The 27,212-nt window shown below is 51.4% G+C and overlaps 1 protein-coding gene across 3 annotated transcripts in view; it reads right to left on the bottom strand.

Moving 5' to 3' along the window:
• Window positions 1-27,212, bottom strand: part of NT5E (5'-nucleotidase ecto) — a 428,517-nt gene that overhangs the window by 243,576 nt on the left and 157,729 nt on the right. For all 3 annotated transcript variants that reach the window (XR_015296621.1, XM_086926572.1, XM_086926573.1), the window contains exon 3: window positions 3,874-4,062. Coding sequence is in view for 2 of the 3 variants with exons in the window: in XM_086926572.1 (XP_086782698.1) it covers window positions 3,874-4,062 (189 nt within the window). In the remaining variant the exon portion in view is untranslated. The remainder of the gene's footprint in view (window positions 1-3,873; window positions 4,063-27,212) is intronic.

Genomic DNA, 27,212 nt, shown 5'->3' with positions numbered 1-27,212 from the left:
TCCGGAACCCCAGTACCCCCACATCACCCACACTGCGCAGGAGCAGCTGGAGACCAAGAAAGGCTCCTAGGCCATAGCTGGATTACCTCACATGTCAGGGACAATCAACTGCACACATGTGCCCCTCATGCCCCCTGCCCACAATGCACACAACTACCACAACAGAAAGCACACACATACCATGAATGTGCAGGCAATAGTGGACTGCCCAGGACTCCTCAACAATGTCGTAGCCAACTCCCCAGGCAGAGTGAATGATACTCACATCTCACGACAGTCCATCATCACCCAACGCTCCCAGGATGGCACACATGGAAATGCAGTGCCCGTTGGTAAGTCCAAAATAAACATACCATACACCACCGGCCCACAGTCATCAACTCACAAAACTGCCAATGGTCACGCAGCACAACTACATTCAACATGACACACAACATGCCAATATGACCAGTCACAACATCACAACTCCATTGGGAATCCGGCCTTTCCATGCCCACAACCCAGCCCCGGCATGGCACCACAGACACACAATAGCAGGATGTGATGAGAGGCATGGAGCAGGCATGTGTGAGAGCGGCAAGTGACTAAGGAATGTGAACCTACCCAATGCCAGGTGTGGCGTGGAGGTGCCGGACAGACCACAGAGTGCAAACCACGGAAATTGCCATGTGGAGATCAACTGCTGGTGCATGGAGTGTGGTGGCCAGTGGACGCTACCATGTCCCCAGAGGCTTTGGGGCAGGACGCGGAAATTTTGCATGTTACGTCTCCCCCTGCATGCGCATGCGTAGCATTTGCTTGGGACTTCCACACTACGCATTGCCCGACATGAGACCACACAGACACTGCTCATTGCACCAAGCTGTGCCATTTCATCCGCAGGACTGTTGCAGGGCAAGTCAGTGCCGCTTCAAGCAGAGCCACTGACACAATAGCAAGCCATCCCGGACATATGCTCGTCTCCAATCCAGTGGACCTGTACCATGCATATCTACTGCATGTACTGGGAGCACTGCCGTTGGCAGTGCTGCGGATCAGTTACCGGCTGAGCTTCCGCCTTGCGGACGTCACCTGTGTTCAGCCTGTGTTGCATTGTCGTTCGTGCAGATTCAAGTGGTCCATGGAAATCTGCCTCTCCAACGTAACGGTAACTTTCCTGGATTTTGACGTGTGTGTGAGCCCACTCTTGGCCCATGACCAAGAGTGTCACCATGATGCTGGTTTATGGTTTTCTTGGATGTTTGGCATGCAAGCTGGAAACTGGACCGGGGAGATTGCACGAGTTGTCGTGTGCAGTGTGCACATTGAGCCACTACCCGATTGGGCTTTAGTGCACATTGGGTCCAGTGGTTGGAGTCAGCACATCTGTCCGGGTCAGCTGACGGATTACGTCGACAAACTGTCAGATGCGGTGCACAACAATTGCTCATTGGAGATGTTGGCCTTCGCTGCTGCACTTGCGTTCATGGACGAGTGACAAAGTACCTGCTGCCACAACTGGATGTGATCCATTACACTTGTCCGATGCCTGGTTGCATGTTGGGAATCTGGTCACATGTCCCAAGACGACAGTGGACATGGCTGCATTGGCCTGGACTCATGATCCAGGCACGGACAACCAGGGCGGGTTGGCACTGACTTGCATTGGTGATGGACTCCCCCGAGGTGGACATGGGCGCTTTTCTATGTTCCTCATTCAGGCATGCAGCTGCATTGGTCTACATATCGTGGCACTTCTCTTGGCCGTACTGACACGCACTGGTTGATAAAGTTTTCACACTTTCACTTGTCTCCAACTGTGTTGTGTCTTGATTTGTATGCCAATTTGTGTGCCACGGACTGTGCCATACGTGCATTGCTACCCCTTCAGGACAGTGGGTTTGCACTTGTGCATTGTCATGTCCCAGTACGTGCGTTGCCAGAGGCGTATGGCCATTTACCGGCCACAGGTGGGTGCACTTGTGTCCTGTGTTTGGTTGTGCAAATGTTGGTGTTTGTACCACACTGGGTTCGATGTTGGGGTTCTCTGCTTCCTATGTGTGTGTTGTGCATTGTGTGTGAGATGTCTCTTCAGCTCTGATTAGGCTCACCCATCTCCCTTTCAGGCAGTGTGTATTTTTCACTTCTGTGCTTGTTCAGTGGTGCGATATTGCCGGGTTGTGGGACTTGTGCTCTTGATTTGTGTTGTTACTCTTGGGCATGGTTTGTCTGCAGTTGTGCTGTGCTTAAATGTGCATGTGTGCCATTGTGCCCATCTCCCCCTGTCCACTAGTCCCTGCTGGTTCCTCTCCCTGTTGCTGCTGTGTCTGTAGTTTTGGGCAGTTTCCGGGTCCTGCCGAGTCCTGCCACCATCTCCAGACTGATGTGGTGGACACCATTTCCTCCTTGTCATCCAGCTCCTGGTGTGGTGCTGGACTCCCACCTCCGGTGTGCACTGCTGCCTTCTTGTTGTTGGTGTGTTTCTGCTTGTTTGTGCGTTTCGCATCATTCTGGATGTTCTGGTTTTCTTCCATTATCCTCCTCCGCTCTCAGGCTACAATGACCTTGTCCATGATGGTCTACCATGTACTATGTTTTGTTGCCAATGGGGCTTGTGGGGTTGTATACTGGCTCGGGTTGCCTCCATTTTGCTTGGCTGTTGTTTTCTGTTTGGTTTGTCTTTCTTTTTAAGGGGTTTGTTGTGCTTATTACCGCCTGCCGTGTGTGTCGCCGGCCTGGTGGTGCTTATCCCTGTTTTCCTCATCGTGAATGGGCTCATTGCATGTTTTTATGTGTTGTGATTTGTGTTTTTATCTCCAGTGAGGTGGTTGTATTGTGGACATTGGCCGCGGTTTCGGCAGACTACCGCATGGTACCGCCTTGTTGTGAATTCCACGTTGACACTGGGTTATTTTCTCGCGATAGGCTGCGATGTATAAAGTTGCGTTAGCATTTTTTGGTGATATTTAGGACACGTTCTTGTGAATATACCCCCATGTGTATGACTCGTCATGTAAGAGTAGTGTTATATTCAGGAACTTTGCAACTGTTTTCAGCGCTTGATTTCAAATAGAAAATTCCCTTCTAGAAAGGTTCCCAAACAATTTAAAAAGCCCATTGTGGGGCATTTTGCTGCATTTCTGCGTCACTTCTGGGAGGACCACTAAGTTGGCTTTGACTCGCTTTAGGGGAGCACCGACGTTGATTATATTTGGATATAACAGTATTATTGTACTTCAGGAGTGTGTTGCTGGGCACTGCGCAGTTTAAAAGTAGGGCGGCTGGCTGGGCGGAGTTAAACAGCTAAGACTCTCTACTGATTCCTTATGGTTGTATAGTGCTAGCATATTTTCAGTATCAACAGATGTGTTTTAAGAAAGTCTGTAATCATAAAATGTTGATGGTTATAATAATACATCTTTTATGTATTTTTAGTTCATTATTGCGATTTACTAACTACTTGGCATTTCTATTCCATTAGAACTGTGCGCCCAATTAAATGTCCTAGTGTATTTTAGTTAGTATATATTCTAGAGCTTTTGTGTCAAATGAAATCTTTATCATGGGGAAGTGCTTGTTATTTTTTCCTCGTGCCCGAGGCCCCTGTGATTCTGACGCCAAATTCTACTCCTTCCTCTTCTGTCCCATGAATGCTTGCTATTGCAGTGTATTCTCTTTGCTATGTACAAACCAACCACATCGGAATATTTAGATAACGTTTTTAATCATTAAGAATCGGTGGAAATTACTCTAAGCGTCATTCAAGAGTACATAAAATAATTGACAGATATAATAACATGTTATGTAGAAAGGAATGACTGATATTCTGCGGAGAACTGTGGCAGGATAACACAAGGACATACACGTTTAAAATTTCGGAAGGGAGCCATTTACCTGTATAAAGAAATGTATTGGTGTGTCCCCCGACGACAACATCCACTCCTCTCACTTTCTTAGCGATCAGTTGGTCTGTTTCAAACCCGGAGTGTCCGAGGGCTATGATTTTGTTCACTCCCAATGTTAGCAGCTTATCGACTTGGGGCTGCAGCGCCGCTATTTCATCTTCAAACATCAGATGGGGACCTGTTGACCAAACCCAAGTGGTTTAGAGAAATGTAAAAAGGTTGACCACATAACAGTGTGGACATGAAGCAGGGAACACACCAAAAATACTCTACTGTACATAAATATTGAGTTTATAGGGACAGTCGGCCGTTTTGTAACAGACAGGACTGTCGTTTTCTGCTAATTCGATAAAACGGATATTCTAAGTGACCTAGGACATTCAAAGGAACGTTTACATAAACAGTCTCAGTATCCTCCAAATAACACCTTTAAAACGTCACTTGCTATTTAGCATGTCTCCTTTCACCATGCATCCTCGCAACAGCTGAAGCCCTGTCCCATCCATGATCTCCATTTGATTGGATGAATAATAACGTGCTGTGCATAGTACCAATCTCTTACCATTTAAAATGTCTCACATGTGAACTGGTATTTACGCCCTATTAAACACTGCTCAAGATGTTAACAGTGGAAAACAATGGAGTAGCTCCTGGCTTATAATGGCTGGTATAAGCCCGGAGTCCCAACATTCCAATGTTTTGGCTGTGAACAAAGGCTTCAGGGAGCCTGAGGGGATTTCAATCCCCATGCGCTCCCTGAATCCTTTGCTTTGTTTGCTAGAACATTCTGCCCTCTAGTGGCAGAATGTTCTAATAGCCTTATAGCCCTTCGTAGCTGGGCTATGCTGGCTATTAAAGTCCCGCTCCCATGTTAAAGGCCCTCGCCTTCGGCTCGGGTCCCTCTTTTCCAACCCCTTCCAAAAATTACAACTGCAGAATAGCCAGTCCTGTTGTGGATTTAAAGAGTAGTGAATTACATCTGCATGAGTAAATAATATTTAGAGCGTGAAACTATGTGTTAGAATTTGTTATTTAGTGGCATAGGTGACACCTTTTGATAAGAATGCTAAAATTTCAATCTTTATTTTCCGCAAATGAAGGGATAAAGTTGTTGTGTTTGAAGTCTTAGTTTTGAGATATGTTGATCCTGATTTCCACACATAAATCAGAAGGACGGAGTGCAATTAATGAAGAAGAAATAATATTGCAATTTCACCGCTGGCCCACTCATGATTGTAGACATTGAAAGTGATAGTGCTTCGTTTGGAAGGTGTATATTTATTCAATCACAGTTCTTCCTACAGTACACATTGCTTAATTTTTTTTAAAGTAGAGATTTATATACACATAATATGGGGGTGGGGCAAAACTTATTCATATGAATCTGACATAATAATACATTTGTTTCAAAGAAATACTCTGGAGCGGGGTGCCACAGAACCAATTCTTTATAAAGTCACCGGTTACGTCATCACTCTGACCTGAGGGTCAGGCATTTTCATGGCAGTTTTCATAGGGACTAGCGTTTGTGCGCATGTGCCCCTGTTGTGTGTGTTACCGGGCTTCTCCACTGTGAGCACTGGCCTCATGCAGCTTGCGACGCTGTGTGATCACACTCATTTGTTGCTTACTACTCCGCTTTAGGCATCAGCTCTGTTTTTTACAAGGCTGTGTGTCAGTCAGTGAGGGTGCACCTTTCCCTACTTGTCACAGGGCGGTGCGGGTTGAGCAATCCTCCCTGACCACACTGCACCTTGTAATAAGCTGTAAAAGAGGTGGGGCTCACCAGTAGCGGCCAGTATCTTGGTAGAGTGGCAGTGCAGGGGGGGTGTAAAGGTGCTCTCTCTCCTATGTAAATAATCACTAGGGCCAGGTTGAGGGTGTAGACGATGGTTTATTGCAAATTACAACAGCAGGAGAGCGCTGGGCGTCCGGTGCTCTCCAAGTCTCTGCGGCGACTATCGCTCGCGCGACCTAAAATGGCCACCGCGCGCGCGCGCTACATCATAACGTAGCATGCATCAACTAGAGCGCGACCCTACATATCTCCCTTTTTTTGCATAATAACAGAAACTTGCAGTCTCACAGTGGTGAAAAGTTATTTCCCTTCTCCCAGTTCAAAGTCTCGGAATCGGGTAGGCCTCACCACCTCTCTACCCACTCGTGTGCGCCTTACCAGAGTAAAGGGTACTTCCCTGGGACTGTTCACCGCTGGGCTCACCACCGTTTCTCCTTGAGTACTGGAACTTCCTCTCCTCGGGGTCTCAGTCTCCTCTCCTTGATGTTCCCCTTATTCCGGGCATATCACAGCATCCCAGCTCTTCACCGCTATCTTCTGCTCCAGGGCTTCCTTCTTTTCCCGGGGCGCTTTCTGCTTTCTCTTGTGGCATCCGGTCATCTGCTGTCCTCTCATTTTCCTCACGGGACCATTGTAGAATCTTACTGCATTTGGACATGCGGTCTTGGGACCACACGTTACCATCGCTGAGCAGCGCCACTCTGTCGTATACTTCCTTTACTTGTAGAGGTTGGCTATATTTGCTGTCCCCTTTTCTTCACAGTACTGCCAATTTGACTCTCACCCATTCCCCTCTTTCAAGGGATGTTTCTTTCATGTTCCGTCTCCTGTTATAATGTTCAGTATATATCTTTTGGTCTTTCTCCAGGTTGTACTGCACCACCGCTGGTGACCTTTTGATTGTCACTGTCTTTTCTTTCCAAGCCAAAATGTCTTTGGTGAATGGTTCTCTTCCTCTCAAAATCTGGAAGGGGCTGTACCTCATGCTTGTGGGGGTGATGCGGTAGGCCCACAACATACTTTGGACTTCCTTCTCCCAATCCTTGCCCATTGTGATGGCGGCTTGGACAGATCCCATAATGACCCTGTTAAACTGCTCCACCAGACCATTCCCTGCAGGGTGATATATGGAGGTGTGTTTGGTCTTGATGTCGTTCATCTTCATGTACTTGTGCCATTTTTCCGAGGTAAACTGCGGTCCGTTGTCACTTAATATGTATCTGGGAATGCCTTCCCTAAGGAAGATGGATGTGAGAAATCTGAGTACTGTATCGGTATCCATGTCTTCCTGGACATGCACTTCCGACCACTTAGAGTACCTGTCCACCAGGACGCATAGATATTTGGGCGTGCCCTTTGTGTCTAATATAGGACCCAGAATGTCTATTGACACTTCTTCCCAGGGGTTTATCTGGGTGGCAAACTTCCCTAATGCTGGTCTAAGAGGTGTCAGGGTCTTGTCCGCCCTTTGACACTAGTCACAGTCCCAAACGTGCCTTTCAATTCGGATGTCCATTCCTGGCCACCAGTACGTTTGCTTCGCTCTCATTTTTGTCTTTATGATACCCAGGTGTCCCTTGTGTAGCACAGCTACCAGGCGGGGTACCAATGTTGTTGGCAGGACTACTTTATCTCCTCTGTATAGGAATACACCTTTGTCGTCCATAGATAGTTCCTCTCGCACTTCATAAAACTTCCTTAGTGCTGTCTGCAACCTTTTCTTTTCGGGCCATCCTTGTAGGATACATTCCTTGACTTCTTCGATGTCCCGGTCTCCTCCATATGCTTCTGTCCATTCCTGGTTACTTATCACTTTCTCTGGATCCTCTGTTAAGGCCACCATCTGTTCACTCTCCCCCACGCTGGCGGAGGCTTCCTCCATGGCTAAAGCCCTGCTTAGGTAGTCCGCTACCTTGTTCCTCGTTCCCGGGATGTACTCTACGTCGTATCTGTACTCGAGCAGTTTCAGCGTCATCTTGGCGATGTGTGGCGTGGCGCTCGCATGTCCACTCGATGTGAGGACCTTGACAAGGGGCTTGTGGTCAGCCTTAAGTTGAAACCTCGTGCCCCATAGGAACTGGCGAAACTTCCCCATTGCCCACACTACCGCCAGCATCTCTTTCTCTATCACGCTGAATTTTTTCCCGTGGGTGATAGGGCCCTTGACGCGAAGCTGAGAGTTTCCATCGTGCCATCCGTCCTCTCCTGCATGAGGACTGCTCCCAGTCCTTTTTCGCTCGCATCCGTCGTCAATACTGACCGCCCTTGGGGGTCGTAGCCTTGCAGGGGTATGGCTTGGCTGATGTCATTCTTCAGGGCAACAAACTCCTTTTGTGTTTCTTCTGTCTATGAGAATGCTGTTTTGTCCTTAACGAGTTGGCTCAGGTGGTGCGTCTTAGTGACAAAATGTTGTACAAATTTGCTTGGTGCTGGGGCGTCACTGATTGCCTTCATGTTAGCCCTTTTTGGCGTGATGCCATGTTCTCCAATCTCATGCCCCAGGTAAGTGACAGAGGTCATTCCGAGACGGCATTTCTCCCACTCTGCGGTTAGACCGTTATCTTCCAGGACACGAAGCACCACCTCAAGTTTCTTATCGTGATCCTTGAGGTCTTTTCCCATCACTAATATGTCGTCCTGGAAGTACTGCACACCTTCAATGTCTTTGAATAGGCGGTGCATTAATTTTTGGAACACTGCAGCCGCTGGCGCAAGGCCAAAGGGCATGCGTCTGAATTGGTAACACCCGAATGGTGTTATGAACGATGTGAGTTTCCGGCTCGCCGGGTGCAAGGCTATTTGGTGATAGGCTGATGTAAGATCAATAGTGGAGAACCACTTCACTCCTTTGGTATTTGCTAACATCTCTTCGATGCGAGGCAGTGGGAAATTTTCTACAATGATCCATTTGTTCAGTTCTCTCAAATCCACACAGAGGCTGACCTTCCCATTTGGCTTCATCTCTACCACTAGGGGCGCCAACTACTCAGAGCAATTTATAGGTTCGATGATTCCATTTTCCTTCAATCTGTGCAACTCTTGCTGTACCGCCTCTCTTACTGCTATGGGTACGTTCCTTACTTTGTGGGAGATTGGCTTGGAATTCTCCTTGAGGTCTATAAGATGCGTGAACTTTTCTAATTTGCCAACTCTCCCGCCGAATACTTTGGGGAAGTCACTCCTCATCCTTTCAAAGTCCAGGCAACGTTCCGGGGCTGTCATCAGCCCTTGCGTGTCTCCTCCTGGATCCAACTGTATGCCTAAGTCACCTTGGTCCATCCACCCCAGGACGGATGGCCCCTTCTCTGCTACATACAATTTGCACTTGGCGCTTCGCCCTTTGAAGTCAAAGTTTAGGACTCTGTATCCGACCATCCGGATGGGTTCTCCTGTGTACGTGACTGGTCTTATAACCGCCGGTTCTAGTCGTGGGCCTAGACTGGGTCTGAACTTCTCATTCCACACTGCTCTTTGGACGATAGTGTATGGGGACCCAGAGTCCACTACAATTTTAATCTGCACGCCACCTATTACCATGTCACATTGTGGCTTGCGGGAGCGTCTGCAATCTATGCCCAGTACTTACCCTTCTACACATAGTACGTTGTCTTCTTCCTCCTGTTCTCCCTCTTCTTCGTCCTCCTGATCTTGCGTGACATATTTCACAGTGGGTCTTCTCATTTTTCGGTGGCAAACATTCTCGTAGTGCCCTATTACGCCGCAGAACATGCACTTGGCTCAGAACACCGGACATCTTTTGTCGTGGACCGCATGGGCCTGGCTTCTGCACCGGTAGCACGTGTTCGTGCATTCTCTGTTCTGCTTCCTTTGCTGCATGGGTTTCCCTGTCCACCTGTTCGTTCCTTTGCTTTCTGCCTTCGTGGCTTTTTTCCTTTCTGTTGGCTCTGCATCTTATACTTTGTTCACCATGGGTCTCAGCATCTGCTCTCTTTTGGCTGCGTCCGCGCATCTTTTCGACAGTTCAGTCTTTTTTACCATGGCTATCACTTCCTTAAGGCTGGCGTCCCCATTCACCCATAAGTTATCTTGGACCGTCTTATTGGTGGTGTGCATGACTATCTGATCCTTTATGAATTTGTCATGCAAGACGCCGATTTTGCATGTTATCGCCAGCTTCCTTAGCGCGGCAACGTAGTCATCAATTGATTCGCCAGCCTCCTGTTTCCTTTGCTAGAAATTGTATCGATCAATGGATGTGCACACTGCTGGTCGATAGTGGTTATTCAGATCTTCTATAGCATGTCTAAATACGTCTTCGTCTGCAGCTGGTCTGGGCGTGGGCACGAGGTTCGGGAATAGCCTGATACCTTCCGGGCCTAAGTTGTGCAGAAGTATCCTCTTCTTCCTTTGACTGGGGAAGGCTTCTCCGTTCTCATCCTCCAGGGCTTCTATGTAGTTCATGAAATACTCTCTCCAGTCCTCCCGGCGTCGTGAGTGACCTGCACACTCATTTTGGCGTGTCTTTCTGGTTCCGCCCCCTGGCCTCTCGGGCTGCCCAGCGCGCTTGCTCCCGCTCCGTGCGATTGGTCCTGCTGGGGACCTCCAGTGCCCCATCTCCGTTCCTCGCTGTCTCCGCCAGGGCCTCTCTTTAGTGGGGCGCTATTTCTGGGTTTTCTCCCCTGGGTGTCCCTTCCTCAGGTGGGTCCTATGTGGGTGCTAAGGGGTTCTCCGTAGGGCTCTGTCTGGCTACTCGCCCTGATTCCTTCTGTCCCCTGTACATGGTGCTGAATTATCCCTTCTGCTGTTCTTCTGCTTGGTCCTGCGCCACTGCCACGCTCTCCTGCTGACTTGTGTGACTTGGTTCCTCTTTGCTCCCAGTGTGTCCTCGTGGTGGCCCTCTGGTTACTGTTGCTCCTCTCCTTCCTGTGCTGGGTTCATGTCCTGCAGGTGTTCTTCGTGCTTTCTTCCCTTTTTTTTTTATATCTCATCCTCGTTGCTACAGTAAAGGTGCTCTCTCTCCTATGTAAATAATCACTAGGACCAGGTTGAGGGTGTAGACGCTGGTTTATGCAAATTACAACAGCAGGAGAGCGCCGGGCATCCAGTGCTATCCAAGTCTCTGTGCCGACTATTGCTCGCATGACCTAAAATGGCCGCCACGCGCTACATCACAACGTAGCGCGCATCGACTAGAGCGCGACCCTACAGGGGGGAGAAGAGGTGACAGACGAAGCCGAGAAAAACAAAGAAAACAAAAAACACCTCCCTGCCGCATAACACTCCTCTCCACTGCAGGCACAGGCTCCCAGACTCCACTGCGGACAATCATGATGCAGTATTTAAGCATGAAAGCAGCATCAGGGTTGGCTTGAGTGCCCTGGATTTTTGCTCCCAGTTTTTTTTTTTGAATTTTTTTTTTGCGTAAGACCTTTATTAACATAAAGCAGAATACACAGCATGAGCCTACAACCCTGAGGCCGGCTCGCCACTTCGCCGTGTTAGCGCAGTACAATCACAGAAAAATATGTAGAGCTACTTGTTGACGATAGATAGAACCATCTGGTATCATCCAGTCAGGACACGCATTTTACAATTGACATGAGTCTTACATTTTGTGATTTTATCAACCAACTCTAACTTCCCCAACATAAGACCTCTCATTGCTCTCATTTACATCCTATACAGTGAGCTAAACAGTGTTCCATAATTCCCTCCAAGTAGTTTCCAGGGGCCACAATCACCCGGCAGTCATTCACCTCACAGCGACACCCGTACATCAACTAATCCTCCCCGCCCTCCTGTAGGGAGGTCAGATAGTCCGTCAAAAAGCACCACACATCTTTGGGCCTAGATTTTACAGGCAAGTCCTCCTCATATGTTTGTAGTTTATCCCTACAAATAGACATGCTATGCATCCACGCCTTTACAGTCGGTACCCTACGGCTGTGCCAGCATTGTGCCACCTGTCGTTTGGCTAACAGGAGCGCGATAGCACAGAATTTGCGCTTCAGCGCTCTGAGTTGGGGTATGATACCAAGCAGGCAGACCTGTGGTGTACAGTGCACCCCTTCTTCTAACATGTTCGACAACGCGGTTGTAACCTCCTCCCAGTAGCTTGCTACACGCTCACACTTCCATGCCAAATGTACGAAGTCCGCCCCATCCCTGTTGCAGCGCTTACATTTGTCTTCCTCCTGTAGCCCGTATCTGCGCATTTTCACCGGTGTGTAATAGCTCTGGTGGATGAACTTGAAATGGATAATCCTCAGATTCCCGTTTGGTGTAAGTATCTGTGTCAGTGCGCATGAACTGTACCATTCTACCTCTGTCAGTGGAGCATCCAGTAGTACATCCCATCTTTCCTTGGCTTTAAGTGTGTGGCCTGCTATGTCCGATTGTGCAGCAGTGTAGAGTCTGGATACTAAGTAAGACAGATCACTCGTGGTGATCAGCATCTGTAATGGCGCTAGAGATTCCGGCTCTTCCGGGAATGAAGGGTAATGTCCCTTCAATGCCCTTGTCAATCTGTAATATGTGAAGCGGAACATAAGAGTCTGATTTTGTATATAATCCAGATTATCAAGTTCTATGAACGTGCCACCCTGAAATACGTCGCTCATTTTGTCGATTCCAGCTCTGGACAGGAGCGACATCCCCACTTTCTCGCTAGTAACTGATAAAGCCTGATGGTGCTGTAGCGGCATGTTCGGCGCATATAATGGAGTCTTGTGTGCCAATTGTCCTAGTTTATTCCACGCCTTGATCGTGGTGTCTACCGTGTTAATGTCTTTGGAATGGAGCGGGGGTCTAGTGTGTGACAATATCGCCGATAGGGGGACCGGATGGGCATCCCCTTCCTCAATGGCCACGTGTGTAACGTAGGGGACTTCATGGTACCAGTACGCTGCATACTGTGCCTGGGCACAAAGGTAATAGAGAAGAAAGTCGGGCACCCCGAAACCACCCTTTGCTACCGGGAGCGTTAGGGTCTGTAGTTCAATGCGAGCCTGTTTACCCGCCCAGATCAAGGTTAGTACTAGTGATTTGATGCGCCGAAAGACCTCCCGTGTTGGCGTGATGGGAATGTTGTTGAAAAGATATAACAACTTAGGCAGGATGTTCATTTTGACGATCGCTATTCGATCAGCCATGGATAAAGGCAGGTGTATCCAGCGACGGACTTTATCTTCCAATTTGGTGACTACCACTCCATAATTCGCACGTATGACTTCGTCTGGGTCCCTATGGAACATTACACCTAGATAGCGTATCGGGTCCCTCTGCCATTCTAGTGGATAATCTAGCGCAAAGGATTCAGTGGAATCGGTGAGGGGAATTAGTGAGGATTTGGACCAATTGATCGCCAACCCCGAGTGGCTCCCAAACCGGATGTACTCCCTGAGGAGCGGGTTCAAATGCGTTTCCGGATCGCGAACATAAAGCAACATGTCGTCCGCGTAGAGTGATATGTGCAGTGGTCTGGACACAAATTGCAACGCCGATTCCCTGTAGTTTTGACGCACTATGCACGCCAGTGGCTCCAACGCCAGTGCGAAGAGTAGGGGTGATAGGGGGCATCCCTGTCTTGTTCCCCGACCAATGTCGAATGGGGCCGAAACGTACCCATTTATCCGAACCCTCGCACACGGCTTGGTATACAACAAGGAAATCCACTGCACAAATCTCTTAGGAAAACCCATCCTATTAAGGACGGTCAGCATGTAGCGCCATTCGATTGAATCAAACGCTTTTGCGGCGTCGAGTAGTACAGCCACTGCTTTAACCGAGGGTTTTAGATAATGCGCCAGAGCGAACAGGGACCTTGTGTTATGTGAGGTGGATCTTGTGGGGACGAACCCCGCTTGGTCCGGGAGCACCAGGCGAGTCAACAGGGGGGACAATCTGACAGCTAGCAACTTTGCAAGAATTTTTGAGTCCACGTTTATTAGGGATAGGGGCCTGTAGGAGTCACAATTGTCCGGGTCCTTGGCCGGTTTGAGGAGTGCAATGATCATAGCCTCACGCAGAGTGGGGGGGAGCAGGGAGCCCTCAAAGGAGGTGCCGTACATGTCCACCAGATATGGGGCAATGATATCGACAAATTTTTTGTAAAATTCGGACGTGTATCCATCGGGCCTGGTGCCTTACCATTCGGGAGCGATGCAATCACTTCAGTGACCTCCTCTACCGTGATCGGCCGAGCCAGGTATTCCCGATGAGCATCTGATAGCCAGCCAATCGCCACATCATGGAGGTATTCGTAAGTTTCCTCCGCTGTAGCTATTGGTTGAGATTGGTATAGTGTGCTGTAGGAGTCTGCAAAACATTTGACTATGTCTGCCGAGTGAGTTTGAACTATACCCGCCCTCGATTTGACCCGAAGAATAGCAGAATGCCCCCGCCCTTCACAAATTTTCTGCGCCAGTACTCGCCCCGGCCTGCCCCCTTCACCAAAAGCCCTGGCTGAGTGTTTGCGATCCAGATATTTGATTTCTGACGCCAGGAAGTCGTCATGCTCTGTGTGTAAGTCTCGCAGTTGGGGTAATATCAGTATGTCCTGTGTGTTTTCGTATTGCAGTTCAAGATCCCTCATCTGACTTTCGCAGCGGCGGATCTGGCACCTGATGTCTTTGAGGACACCTACGGTGGTACTAATGCAGACGCCCCTTATCGTGGCCTTAAAGGCTTCCCAGAGTAGACATGGGTCGTCAGTGGTTTGAGAGTTATTAAGGAAGTAGTCCTTGATCGCCTTGGTCAGGGTGTCGACATATACTGGGTCCGCGAGGGCCTGGGAGTTAAATCGCCAGTGAAAGGGGGGGGGGGCGTGTAGTGTGGAATGTCCAGCTGTAGCACAACCGGATTGTGGTCCGACAAGGTGCGTGGGAGCACCTTCACCGTACGTGCCCATAGTGCTACATCCCTGGACCCTAGCCAATAGTCCAGTCTGGACCAACTATTGTGTGATGCTGTAATGTGAGTAGCGCCAGGATCGTCAGTATGTTGCAGTCTCCAGATATCTGTTAATGCTAGATCGTTCATCATATGGTCTATCATAAGCCTCGCCTGTTTGTGTTGTTCCACTGATTGGGAAGACCGGTCCAGCCCGTCCCGTAGTGTTACGTTCCAGTCCCCCCCACATAAAATGTGTGTGCCAGTGTGGTTCTGCAAGTGTCCCCAGATTTCCCGATAAAAGTCAGGTGCATCAATGTTCGGGCCATATAAGTTGAGGAGTGTTATGTGTTGCCCCTAAGCTTGCCGGACACCAGCACGTATCTACCAGCTGGGTCTTGTGTCACATGTCTCTCTTCGAAGTGCACCCCTTTCTTGACCAAAATGAGCACCCCCCGGGAATAGGAAGAATATGAGGCTCTGTAGGACGATCCCGCCCATCTCGACCCCAATGTAGCGTGAGTGTGCGGTGCCAAGTGCGATTCCTGCAGGAATGCAATGTCAATATTCCACCTGGTGAGACTGGCAAACACTTGCCTGATTTTCTGTGGGCGTGAGAACCCCCGTATATTCCACGTGAGGACGTTTAGTCCGTTCCTGCTACTAGTACTGGAGCCTGGCGTACCCATTTGATACAGTACCATTCATTCCTAAGCACGCAAGCAGCCCGTCCTCATCCCGACCCCTTCCAGCTTCATGAGCACCACCTGCACACACAAGCCCCAGCAGGGCCAACATGTAGAATGTACTGGTTAGCAATACCTTCGGTCTTAGTAAACAGTGAAACATCCCCCCTCCCCAAATCCCTCCCACTCCAGCAACCCCAACCTGCCGAAGCCTCACCCACACAGAGCACAACTCCCTCAACAGTGTAACCTTCAACTTGGTGCTCATAGCGAAACTCGAGTAGGGTTTTACCCTCATGGAGGACCGCTAGTGGCACAGCACTTCACCCGATATACAGGTGCAGGCGACATTAACTTGAATCAAACTAAAACGCAAAATATGTGTCCATTAATCCACAAGCCCACATTTCCATTACCATCCCTGCGCTGGATGCAGGCAGTGAAGCAGACCTAGAGTAAGACATAACCCCATTCCATAATGCACAGACGCGCAGAGGAGGGGCCAGTCCCCTTCTATGCAGTGTGTCCCATTCCCCGCATTTAATAATTGTCCGGTCATACCCAATCGGGACCTCAGCAACCCGTGTGGTTAAGACACTTCCAATAGTGCACATCTCGCAACGTGGGACGGAGCATAATGTTCACTGTTCTGCGACTCTCTAGGCTGTCCCCCTTCCAGTTCTGGGGGCTTGCGAGCACAGAGTACACAAAAAGACCCAACCCAGTGCCCTCACGAGCGGCAGGAGCAGTCGCAACATGGTCGTTGTCCTGAAGTCTCCTGATGGAGGCCCGGCAGCTTAGTACGGACATGAGTGCTTGTGATAGGTTAGGGCAGGATAGGGCTACAGTCTCAGTTAGGTCAGCCGCTCCCCACCCCTTCATCGCCCACTGCACAATTCAAAAATAAATCGCCAGCAGCTCACCTCAAGCAGGTGTTCATCGACATACCTTGCATAGACAGCCGAAAGTGGCAGTGTAGCGGTACCTCGCGGTAATTTGTGCAGAAGTCTCTACCGCTGTGTGACGTTTGAGTGGTCCCGGCGTCTCAGTCCGAGTCTCTGTTCTGGTCTCGTCTGGCTTCCGACCTCGCCTCTTGCTGTATTTTCTTGACAAGTTCTAGGGCCGCCTTAGGCGTTGGTAGCACTATCGTCTGTTCCTTCCACACCACTCGCAGCCGGGCAGGGTACAACATGGAATACCCCACATTTAAGTCTCGCAGCTTGGCCTTCACCGCAGCGTATTCTCTACGTGCTTGCTGCACAGCGACCGTGTGATCGGGGTAGAATTCCAGAGTGTTGCCCTGGTGAACGATTTTGCCCTTCTCCCGTGCAAGCCTGAGGATCACGTCTCTGTCCCTGTAATTTAGGATCCTCGCTACTATCGGTCGGGGTGTAGCACCTGGTGGCGGTTTTGGGCCTAGCGATCTATGGGCCCGTTCCACAATGAAGATCTGCGATAAGGCTTCCGCTCCAAAGATGTCCCTGCAGAGCCCTTCGACATACTGTTCCATGCGGCCCGTGTTGGTGGATTCTGGCAGGCCCGCTATTCGCACGTTATTGCGCCTCGAGCGCGCCTCCAAATCCTCCTCCTTTGCTTTTATTACCTCCAGGATGCGCTCCATTCCCGCGCATTTCGAGGTGGACGCGCGCGCCTCATCTTCGACCGCCGCGATCCTAGTTTCGGCTTCATCCAGTCTCTCACCGTGCTGTTCTTGTCGGGCAGTCATGCCATCCATCCTACACGTTAGATTGTCCAACTTCCCATTGATGTCCTGTAGATTTGATTGAATCGCCAGCAGGATCTTCTCCATGTTGGTAGATGGTGGCGAGGCCGAAGACCCGCCGGCCTCCGTTGCGTCATCTACTGTCTTAGACCCCTTCCTATTATCAAAGGAGAGTTTTGGCTGCTGCTTGTCTGGCTTGCCCATGGTGGCGGGCGGTGAAGGCGCTTTTTTCAACTGGGGTCTAGTCGCCCTCGTCACTCTGGTCGACGACGTCGCCGTGTTTTCGTTTTAGTGGTAGTCAGCAGATGCACTCACTGGGTAGGTCGTTCCCAACGTGGCCCTCTCTTGTTGTAATAGTCCTGCAGGACTATGGAAGCGGCGTGCACTGGCCAGTGCCCCAGCGTTGAGGGTCGAGGGAGATGATTGCTGACGTGACTGTGCAGATAGGGCGCCTCGCTTCCTAATCCATCCGGGGCTTCTGCCCCCTGGTCGCGCTATTCCTTGCCCCCGATGTCTTTTCGCTCCCCCGTCCCCTGTGCCTTGATCTCTGAATCGGCGGTCGTCAGTAGGCCTCCAAGCGCTGTGCCCAGACGTTATGTGCGCTGTAGTGTGCCCAGTCCTGCAATCCGCCGGTACGCCGACCAGGCGCCTTGTTATGGGAGCAGGGGCCCGCCTGTGTCAGTCCGCCGAATCGCCATTGCTGGAGGGGGTGCCGCCATCTTGTCAGGCAACCCAGGCGTTGTGGAAGCGGACTCCGCCGCTAGTGCACAGGCCTGCAGCGGTGTGGACGCGTTCTCTGGCCCTGGCGGCCCGTGTGCAAGGACGGGCGCTGATGTCGGGTTAGGCGGCCTGCCTGTTCCTGCTCGCGCGGCGCTCGCGACATACCTCCGGTCGGCCGCCGGCCATGTTGTCAGGCAGTCCGGTGCGGGTGTCAGCGACCTCGGTTTTTCTCCGTGAGGGAGGGGAAGCGTCCGCCCCCGCTATTATTCAAGTGTGCTCCACATCTTCCCTCAATCGATCGTGGTCCCGCAGGGTGGTTTGGGGGGGCTTTAGTGGCAATGAATCACATCGTGTGATATCGCCCGGCGGAGCTGCAGTTCAGGCAGCCATTCCGCTGTGCGCCCCCTAGCGCCTCCTTTTTGCTCCCAGTTAGACTGGAAGCCTGTGTCTGCTCTCTCCGCAGCTCGGTTTGTAGAGAATATCCGTGCTCATGATAGTTTGGCTGCCATGAGACGGACAGCCAAACCGTCATGATCACTGAGAGCAGTGCAACCACTCCCCCTAGTGCCTGTCATTCCCTGGCCCACCCCCATGCCTTAGCTCTGGGAGCAAAAATAAAACAATAATAAGCAAGGGTTTATTATTGTTTTATTTCTCATTTGTTTGGCTGCTGGCAATGGGGGGGTGATGCTCCTCGGCCATAGCATAGTAGCTGCGGCTGGGGCTTACATGGTCCCTGATGCAACCTCCTACTGGAAACCCAGGCTGCAGACACTTCTCTTCAGATCAAAGCAGTGCTTTAAATGGGCCGGTGCTCACCAATACTGAGTACCAGCACTTCTTATTTTTTTTGTTAAAGATATTTTTATTGAAAGTATAAGAAGGAAGAGAAAGGGAAGTAAGGAAAGGACAGAAACACAGTAAATGCAACAAAAGCCCTCGCAGGAGCTCACTCTACATGGCATAGGAGTTCAATATTGCTGAAGATTGGACAACCCAGCCACCCCAGCCAGGATGATTCTCAAAGTCCGCCAGCCAACAATGTTGCCCCCAGCGGGGAGTCCATAGAAAGGCATCTGTTGACAGTGGCGCCAGGTAAAAGCCGCCCAAGCCTGGGGCTCATTCGATCAGTCTAATTTGCGCCTCCTCGTTTCTCGGCCATAAGAAAACAATGCTGCGAGGTGAAACACAAAGACCCACCCCCCACAGAGATAGACAAAACAAAACACCCTCCCCCAAACTCCTGTAACCCTCCAACCCCCCCCCCCCACCCCCTCAGTGGTGGCAGCCAAGTAACTGGCACACATCCGAACAATCTCTCACACTTGGAACAAATGGAGTGCACGTAAAGTGGGCGGGCAGACCGCTGACGGTAGACCTTGAGAAAGGAAGCGGACTAGTGGACCCCATCTGAAGATGAAGTTTTTGAAATCTCCTCTGAAAACATCCGCCATACGTTCCATACTCAGAAGTTTCCACAACCTAGCATACCAGAGGGAAAGTGCAGGGGCCTCCTTCTTTTTCCAAGCCGCCGCCAAGGTCAGCTTGGCCGCACCCATGCAGAGCCAAAGGATTTGTTTATCCGCTTTGGTCTGATGCTCCAGGTGCGGATCACGGAGACCCAAGAGAACGAAGCTTATCGAGTCAGGAACCGGGTAACCCAACATATCCTTGATTTGGGACAGTATCTCCTCCCAGTAGGGGCGAATGACAGGGCAGTCCCACCAAATATGGCGAAAATCCCCCAAGAGACCACAACCCCGCCAACATCTATCCGACGTAGAGGGAAAGATCTTTTTCAACCGGGCTGGGTAAAGATACCAGTCCAACATCGTTTTCATGTGGGCCTCCCTAAGGTCAATGGAATGATTAAATCTGTGCAGGTCACGCCAGAGGTGAGTCCACTCCTCGTCAGAGATATCCCGACCCAAGTGCTCTTCCCACAAACTCATGTATCTAGGGCGAGGCGAGATAGCCGTGGCCAGCAGAAGGTCATAGAGGAAGGAGATCAGCCCTCTCATGGACGTGGTGCGGGTGATAAAGGATTCGAAATCTGTGGGAGGCCTGGTCGCTGCATCTCGCACCTCCGGAGACAATGCCCAGTGTAGCATTTGAGCATGTCGGTAACGCTCAGATGGTAACACCGCATAATCACGCATGCAGTTGTGGAAGGTAAGTGGCTCATAACCATGAAACAGGTGCGTGAGAGCGTAACACCCCCCCGCTCTCCACCCATCAGATGGGCCCTCCGTGAGAGCCGGTGGAAAGGCCGGGTTAAAATGTATAGGGGTGAAGGGGGACGGGAAGGAAGTCCACCTCTCATCGCTAGAAATCGAGTCCCAGACCTTCAGGGTGGTACTCGTAGGCGTGCTAATATAGGCGTTCCGAGGGCGATCCCCCTTCGCCTTCCAGACCAGGTCCCATATCGACTTCCCCACCACACTCCTATCCATATGCAGCCAGTGCTTCTCCGATTCCATCTGGGTCCACTCGACCAGCACTCGGAGTTGCGCCGCCTTATAATAGAGATGCATATCTGGGAGGCCTACCCCACCCTTCTTCAAAGGCCGTCGCAGCGTGAGAAAGGAAAGTCTAGCGCGACCCCCTTGCCAGATGTAATATAGGATCATGGTCTTAACACGCTTAAAAAAAAGCCCCCATCTAAAGCAATAGGTAGCGCTTGAAACAGGTATAGGAGCTTAGGGAGCATCGTCATTTTAACAGCATGGACGCAGCCCAGCCAAGAAATGAACATGGGCTTCCACCGATTAAGCTCAGTCTGTATCTGGGCCAGCAAAGGTGGGAAGTTGGCCGCATACAGAGTGGTGACAGATGAGGTCAGCCGGACCCCGAGGTATTGTAAAGAGGAGCTAGCCCATGACAGGGGCGTGAGGGGCCGGATACGGTCCACCTCAGCAGACGGTAGCGTGATGTTAAGGATGTATGACTTGGTAGGGTTGACCAGAAAACCCACCACAGCTTCAAACTGAGAGAGTACCTCCTGTACCCGCGGAAGGGAGTTTCCCGGGTCCGCTAGTGACAATAGAATGTCATCAGCAAAAAGGGAGATTTTATGTTGCTCTCCTGAGAAGGGGAGACCACTGATGTCCGGGTCCTCCCGCACCCTAAGGGCTAGGGGTTCAATGCTGAGCGCAAAGAGTAGGGGAGATAGGGGACAGCCCTGCCGCGTACCCCGGGAGTGTGCAAAGAAGGGTGAAACATGGCCAATAACCATGACCCTTAATCGAGGACTGTGGTAGTTGGCCCGAAGCATATCTATGAATTTGGGGGAAAAGCCAAAGGCGGCCAGCGTACCAAAGAGAAAGTTCCAGTCTACCCGATCGAACGCTTTTTCAGCGTCAAGGCCCACCAAGACCGCCGGGATCTTGAAGCGATTGGCCTTCTCGATCAAGTGAATCAGCCTTCTGGTGTTGTCGTGGGTCTGGCGGCCCTTTATAAATCCCAATTGATCGGGATGGATAAGGGCAGGCATAAGGTCTTGGAGCCGTGCAGCCAAGATGGAGGAGTATAATTTAGCGTCCACATTCAGTAGAGCTGTGGGCCGGTATGACTCACACTTCGAGGGGTCCTTCCCGCCTTTGGGGATAATCGAAATCATCGCCTCCGCCATGGAGCCCGTAGTCTGGCCCGCCTCCCTCATGCCATTAAAAAGGGTCACCAGGAAGTCCCCCAGCTCAGAGGCAAAGGTCTGATAGAAGGGTGCCGTGAAGCCATCTGGGCCAGGCGCCTTAAGCGGTTTAAGGGACTTGATTGCGGCCAACACCTCCTCCCTAGTAAAGGGGGCCTCCAGAAGGTCATTCCACTCCTTGGAAACCTGCGGAAGGGGATGAGCCCTCAGGTACTCCGCTTGATCTTCCGGCACCAGGCTATCCGCCGAGTACAGGGCGGCATAGAATTTGCCGAAGAGCTCCGCCTTGGCCGCGTCTTGATGCTCCAAGGCGCCCGAGGGCGCCCGGATGCCACCCACATATTCTCTCTCACGCTTATCGCGAAGCTGTCGAACCAGATGTTTCCCCACTGTATTGCTTTGTGCGTAAGAAAGACGTCGTAAGCGCAGGAGGGTATACTCCGCCCGATTATTATAGTGGGCCCTGAGTTTACCCCGCACTGCAGCAAGCGGACGGAGCGTCCTTCGAGAAGGATTCTGCTTGTGCGCAGTTTCAAGCGTCGCCAGCTCCGCCTCCAGCGCCTCCCTTTCCTCACGCCTAAGTTTGTTCAGGGCGGAGTTCAGCGCAATGCACGTGCTCCGTGTCGTCGCCTTAAAGGCGTCCCGTTGGGTAAAAACCGAGGTGTCCCCTTCTTTATTAAACTCAAAGAATTCACCAATGGCCGCCCTGAGTTTAGTGCACGACTCCTGATCATGTGTAAGTGAGACAGGGAAGTACCATTTGCGGTGGGGGTACGTCCCCGGGGCCCAAGTCAGGCATACTGCCAAGAGGCTGTGATTTGATACAGAGAGTGGGAATATCCTACTTTCCCGCAGGTCCCCCTGTAATGACTGGTTCAGAAAGATGTGATCGAGACGCGAATACGTGTGGTGAACATGGGAGAAGAACGTGTAGTCTCTAGTGTGTGGGTGGAGGGCGCGCCAGCCATCAATGAGACCCAGACTGTCCATAGCATCCCGCAACTCGGGGGAGAAGAGGCCCGCCTCCGTCCTCTGTTGGTGCGAGCAATCCAGACCTTTGTCCCACAACCAATTGAAGTCCCCCATCACTATCAAAGCACCCTCCCCAAAATCCCCCACCTCCTGCATGAAAGCCTCAAGGAACCCATTTTGTCCCGTGTTCGGCGCATAGAGAACCACCCACGTGCAGAGCTTGCCTAGGAGCATCCCCTTCACCATCAGCCATCTACCCTCCTTGTCGCTACGCACCCCATGGGTTGAAATTTCAGTGTAGAGCGGAACAGAAGTGCCACCCCCCGATGCTTAGTGGCGGCAGAAGACCTGTATATCAGTGGGTATTGCCTATTCTTAAGCCTGGTTTCATCCCTGCGGGCCAAATGAGTCTCCTGCAGTCCCACCACATCCAAATGATGATCTATAATATATTTCCACACCTTCTGACGCTTTTGAGGGGAATTAAGGCCTTTAACATTCCAGGAACCTATCGTAACAGGCATCATTTAGACATTTCCCTCCCACATCCCGCTCTACATAATGCCCCCTGTAGCGCCATAAGCAACCCGACCACACCCGCAATCACACCAGATCCACCACTACCACCACTGAGCCCAGTCCAAAACAACAGCCCCCCAATCCAAAGGAGCCCCAAGACGTTAAGTAGAAAAAACAGTTCTAGAACCGGAAAGAGAACAAATACACCAAGAAAAGAAGCAGCCGGACTATAAGGGTCGGGGGTAGAAGACCCGGGTAATGCCCCCCTCGAGTTCAGGGTCGAGGTAACCCTCCAATGGAGCACGGTCCCTTAATGTACCTGAGGTGGTAGAGCCCCTCCGGCCCCACGGGCCGCCGTTGGGGCAGCCTAGGCTGCCGAAGAGCTGTCTATCCGGCCCGAATCAGTCACCAAAGCCACCGAGGCAAGGACCTCTCCCCTCTCACTTTGGCTCGCCGAGGGAGTCGGGCCCTCCGCCACACCAAGGCGGCCCACTCTCTACCATGCCGGGGAGCGGGAACGGCGTCGTCTTCTTGGGGAAGCGCTGGCGCCAGCCGACGCGGCCTCCTCTTCCATGCCCAGAAGTTCCCTGGCAGCCGCCAGGGATCGTATTTGCACCAGTCTGTTCTGCCATCTAAAGATGAGCTGAAAGGGGTGGCCCCAGGAGTATGACACCCCGTGGTCCCGCAGGAAAGCTGTGACCGGGCGGAAGTCCCGCCGCTTCTGCAATGTGTAGGCCGCCAAGTCCTGAAAGAGCTGGGGGCTGTGTCCCCGAAACTGCAGGTTGTTAATATCCCTGGCTTTTCGTAGGATCCTCGCTTTTAATTGAAAGTCGTGGACACAAACTAAAATGTCCGGCGGCGGCGAGCGCGCGCCACGTGGCAGGCCAACTCGATGCACTCTGTCCATGCGGATCTCCGAGAGGTCCGTCTCTGCTAGAATCTGCAGGAAAAGGGCCTCCACATACTCCTGCAAGCTTTCACCTTCTCCTTCCCAGGGTACAGCTCGGATTCGAATGTTGTTGCGGCGGGCCTGAAGGTCTAAGTTCTGCTCCCGGAGCCTGAGCATATCCTGCTGTAACTGGTGGACGTCGCCAGTAAGGCCTAGATCGTGCTCCTCCAGGGTCACCACCCATTCTCCAATGCCATCCACATCTCGGCGGACCTCGCGCAGATCGGAGGCCAGCTGTGACTTCAGCTCCGTGATGTCGTCCTTAATGGATGCAAAAAGTTCGATCAGGAAGGCCTTTGTGACCGGGCCATCCCCATCTTCCTTCGCAGGGGATTTGCTGGAGCTGGTGGGCGATCCGGATGAACCCTTCCCAGGGCCGTCCTTCCCAGGCCTGTTCATGCGGTTCCTCGTCGTCATGATGAGGAGCCTTGGCGAGCCCCCGCGCCCTCCGCGATCACTGGGAGCGCCCCGGGATATCAGGCCACGCTCCCTCGCACCCCCCGGGACCTCCGCTCCGCTGTCATCGAGAGGCCGGAGCTATCAGAGGATAGCAGTCGCCGTGCACACTCAATGTCCGCTGAGTCGCCCCAGGGCCATAAGGGGTAGGATCGGATCAGCACCTCCTCTCCCCCGTCTCTCTGCGCTGTCCAGCAGCCGCCAGACAGGTCGGCGCCTCCTCGCCACCTCCGTCCAGGCGATGTGAGCCAAGATGAGCCACAGGGGTTTAGAGTAAGTTCGTGACGGCCCTAGTCAGGGGATCCTGCAGTGCGATCGCTCCTCTCCGCAAGTCGCTGTGGCCCAGGGTCCCCCGGGTAATGGCAGCCGATGCTCTCCGGGCGATGCAGTGTAGGTCGCACTAGCGCATGTGCGTCGCCGCCTCAGCACCTCGGCTAAGTCCGCCGGTCTTGGTCGTAGCTCGTCGGGAAAAGGCTCAAAAGCATTCGGGGCACCTCAGTAACCCCAATAAAGTTGATTCCGGAGCAAAGATCGCCCCAGGACAGCTATACAAGGCGATGAAGGGCTCGGGGTGCCGGAGGAGCTTGCAGGCACGTCCTACTCCGTCGCCATCTTGGTCACGCCCCCGCACTTCTTATTTTTACCGATCAGAGTACCAGTACTTCTCCTCTGCTAAGGAGAATACCGGTACTCATTGAAGGTAAACTAATTGGTGCTAGTGCTGCGGAGCTCGAGGCAGTCAGAGTGCAGCCAATCTGTACGGTACTCTGACAACCAAAGGGCCTCTCTAGCTCGTAGGTGGGTAACTGCTGAACTATTCAGCAACGGCTCTTGTGCGTTATACAAGGGATGTCCCTGTTTTGGAGTTTTCACGCCCTGCTGTGTTTGGTAGAAAAGGGTCCATTAAGGCCCTTCTCCCTCAATTACATTTTAATTTACACCTGGACGCCCATGAAGCCCTGGATTCCAGAACCCTTTTGGATTCTCTTAACCTGGCTCAGCTGACCCAGTGGGTCAAGATGCCGACTCACTCAGAGGGTCATTTACTGGATCTAGTTTGTTGCAATTTCGATCTATCTATAAATGAACCAGAGTGTGTTACCTGGTCCCATCACCATCTGATTGGGTTCTCCTGGTGTATGGGGAAGCCCTCTGGTACTTCTGCCATTTCTTTTTGCACCCGCCCCCAGAAGATTAATCTTCCAGCACTCTCTGATGCTTTACTTCAGGCCCGTCCGTCACTGGGTCCTGATCTCATTGGGGCAGTGCATAACTTTGACTCCTGGATTAGCCGAGGGGTTAGCTCTACTGCCAACCAGCTTCTAGTGGTAAACGGCGTTCCCCACCTTCAAAGCCCTGGTTTTCAAATGTTCTGAAATAATTGAAACGTGGCTGTAAAAAATTGGAGCATAGCTAGTGGCTGGAGTGTTGCCTCACTGCCACGTCTGCACTTCGCACTGCCCAAAGGGAATACTATTCTGCCATTAGGAAAGCAAAAAGTAACTACTATGCTGGGAGGATCGTCAATGCTAACAACAATAGTACAGAGCTATCATTGAGAGCTTCCTTCCCCCTGTGCAGAGCAAATGGTACTACCTTCCTCTGTCCAATGGTGCAAGGTCTTGTCTTCCTTTTTTATTGACAAAATAGCTAAGATTCAGGACAGCCTGGGTGCTGCTCTTTCTGATCAGAAGAGTGCATCCCTGGCACTCCCGCTGACCCTTAGTCCTCCTACCGACCAGTTTAGGCATTTCTCATTGGTGGCCGAGCCCGATATTCTAGCTATTTTTAAATCTTTGAAATATGGCTCACCCACTGATCCATGCCCGGCCCGAGTTTTAGCGGGGGTAGCAGAGGTGGTCATCTTAGAGGTAGTCAAGATTATTAATCTCTTCCTTCAGACGGCCACTGTTCCCACGTGCTGGAAGCACGTGGGAACAGTGGCCTTCTCAAAAAATCGGGGCTAGATCCCTCGGTCCGATCAAATTATCGCCTTATCTCCCTCCTGCCAGCTTTGGCAAATGTTTGTGAGAAGGTTGTATTTCGTCAGCTGGAGGCTTTTGTGGAAACATCTAATGCTTTGCACCCTGCTCAATCCGGGTTTCGAGCCTCCTACAGTACGGAGGCGGCATTGGTTGAAATGACTGAGTCAATCACGGAGTGCCTAGATGGAGATGGCAGGGTGGCTCTGATTTATTTGGACCTCTCTGCCACCTTCGATACGGTGCCCCATCAACTTCTTCTTGACCGGCTGTCATTTATTGGCATTACCGGTTCTGCTCTGGAATGGACTGAATCGTTCTTGGATAACCGTACTCAACAGGTCTGGGTGCCCCCTATTCGTCCTCTGTGAAGAAACTCTCCACTGGAGTACCTCAGGGCTCAACGTTAAGCCCTCGGCTTTTCAACATCTATCTGACCCCCTTGATTCTTTTAGCGGAGGAACTGGGTGTGAAAATTATTGCCTACGCGGATGACACCCAGCTGCTATTTACTTGGAGGGGATCGGATCTGGATACTAAGACCGCTCAGACCTGCCTTTCATCGGTTTTCCGCTGGGTTGCACATGCACAACTTAAGTGCAATGAGGAAAAATCGGAGGTACTCCTATATGGTCAGTTTCCCTTCACCTTCAGAGAATCACTGTGGCCTCCCAATGTTCCTTGTCCCAGCTCTGTGGGGGATCCGGCAAAAAACTTGGGGGTTTGGTTTGGGGAAAATCTACGGTTTGAAGAGCACATTAAAAAACTCACAGGAGTTTGCTTTGGTACCCTCAAGGCCCTACGTAGGTCCTTCCCCCTGCTTCAGAGGGAGGCTAAAGAAATGGTAGCGCGTGCCCTTATCCTTTCCCGCCTCGATTATGCCAATGCTTTGTTCATTGGAATTCCGACCTATCTGGTTAAGAAACTCCAGATCATTCAGAATGCGTGGCTAGACTCCTGTTCAACATCTCGCGAAGATCTAGTGTCCGGCAACATTTGCGTGATCTGCATTGGCTACCAGTGG

This window comes from Lissotriton vulgaris, chromosome 6 (genome assembly GCF_964263255.1).
Source record: "Lissotriton vulgaris chromosome 6, aLisVul1.2, whole genome shotgun sequence".
NCBI lineage: Eukaryota > Metazoa > Chordata > Amphibia > Caudata > Salamandridae > Lissotriton > Lissotriton vulgaris.
This window is presented reverse-complemented; position numbering and strand designations above follow the sequence as displayed.